Source organism: Sinocyclocheilus rhinocerous, unplaced genomic scaffold (genome assembly GCF_001515625.1).
Source record: "Sinocyclocheilus rhinocerous isolate Xijiao unplaced genomic scaffold, SAMN03320098_v1.1 scaffold1808, whole genome shotgun sequence".
Classification (NCBI taxonomy): Eukaryota; Metazoa; Chordata; class Actinopteri; order Cypriniformes; family Cyprinidae; genus Sinocyclocheilus; species Sinocyclocheilus rhinocerous.
In genome coordinates this window covers 258,897-260,072 of record NW_015661912.1, presented here as the reverse complement: position 1 = coordinate 260,072, position 1,176 = coordinate 258,897, and the positions used below count along the sequence as shown (strand labels likewise).

Sequence of the window (1,176 nt, the reverse complement as noted above, 5' to 3'; positions counted from 1 at the left end):
TGTGTGTGTGTGTGTGTGTGAGAGAGAGTGTGTGTGTTTGAGTGTGTGAGAGAGAGAGAGAGAGTGTGTGTGTGTGTGTGTTTATTTGTTTGTGTGTGTGAGAAAAAATATATGTTTTATATGTAAATATATGTATTTACATTTAATTTTATATTAAAATATATTTATACATTTTTAATATATATACATATATAAAAATGCCTATATATTTTTTATAATTTATTTTTAAATCACACACACACATATATATATTATTTTTTTTATTTTTTTTTCACCAGGTTTATGTGCATCTATCCGGCTTACATCAACAGTAAAAAGACATTAGCAGAAGGCAGAAGAATAGCTGCAGAGAAGGTGAGTGTTACTGCTGGTGTTGTTCTTGTTCATAATCGGAGTGTTTTTGTGTATTTGCGTCTGTTTAATCTGTGTGTGTGTGTTCAGGCGGTGGAGAACCCATCGTGTGCTGAGATCCGGGACGTTCTGACCGCCGCTGGACTCAATGTTCTGCTGGAGGTCTGATCATCAGTGTATACGTGCGCTGATTCTCTATTTAAGAGCTGTGGAATCATGACATCATTTCCTCTTCCAGAACAAGATGTATCCGCGCGAATGGAACAGAGACGTTCAGTTCAGAGGGAGAGTGCGGATTCAGCTCAAACTCGAGGACGGAAGTTTGTGCCAAGACAAGTTTGCATCTAGTAAGCTATGCATTCGTTGCATTGAATAATTAATATTGAAGTAGGGCTGCATGATTTGGGGGGGGAAAAATGTAAGTGCAATTTTTAAAAAGAAAAATTCCAGGTTTGCTCTCCTTGTTTTTAGGGCTGCACAATGTGGCCAAAATGTTGTGGTTTTACTAATTATATTAAATAATAATAATAATAGTAATAAATTACAATAATTTAAAATAATATAAAATATTTAAAATAATTAATTAAATAATATTATTTTATTATTATCATTTCCCTAATCCTAAATAAAAAGTAAAAAAAGTAAATAAGAAATAGTTCTAATAAAAACAAATACTAATAAAAAAAAAAACTATTACTAACACACACACACATACAGTGGGTACGGAAAGTATTCAGACCCCCTTAAATTTTTCACTCTTTGTTACATTGCAGCCATTTGCTAAAATCATTTAAGTTAATTTTTTTTCCTCATTAATGTACACAC

General features: G+C 32.2%; 1 protein-coding gene across 1 annotated transcript in view; it reads left to right on the top strand.

The window, feature by feature from the left end:
• The window catches only part of srp19 (signal recognition particle 19), a 4,727-nt gene that overhangs the window by 547 nt on the left and 3,004 nt on the right, over positions 1–1,176 (top strand). Inside the window, exons 2-4 of the mRNA XM_016536566.1 lie at positions 279–354; positions 442–513; positions 590–698. Of these exons, the coding sequence (XP_016392052.1) occupies positions 279–354; positions 442–513; positions 590–698 (257 nt within the window). The remainder of the gene's footprint in view (positions 1–278; positions 355–441; positions 514–589; positions 699–1,176) is intronic.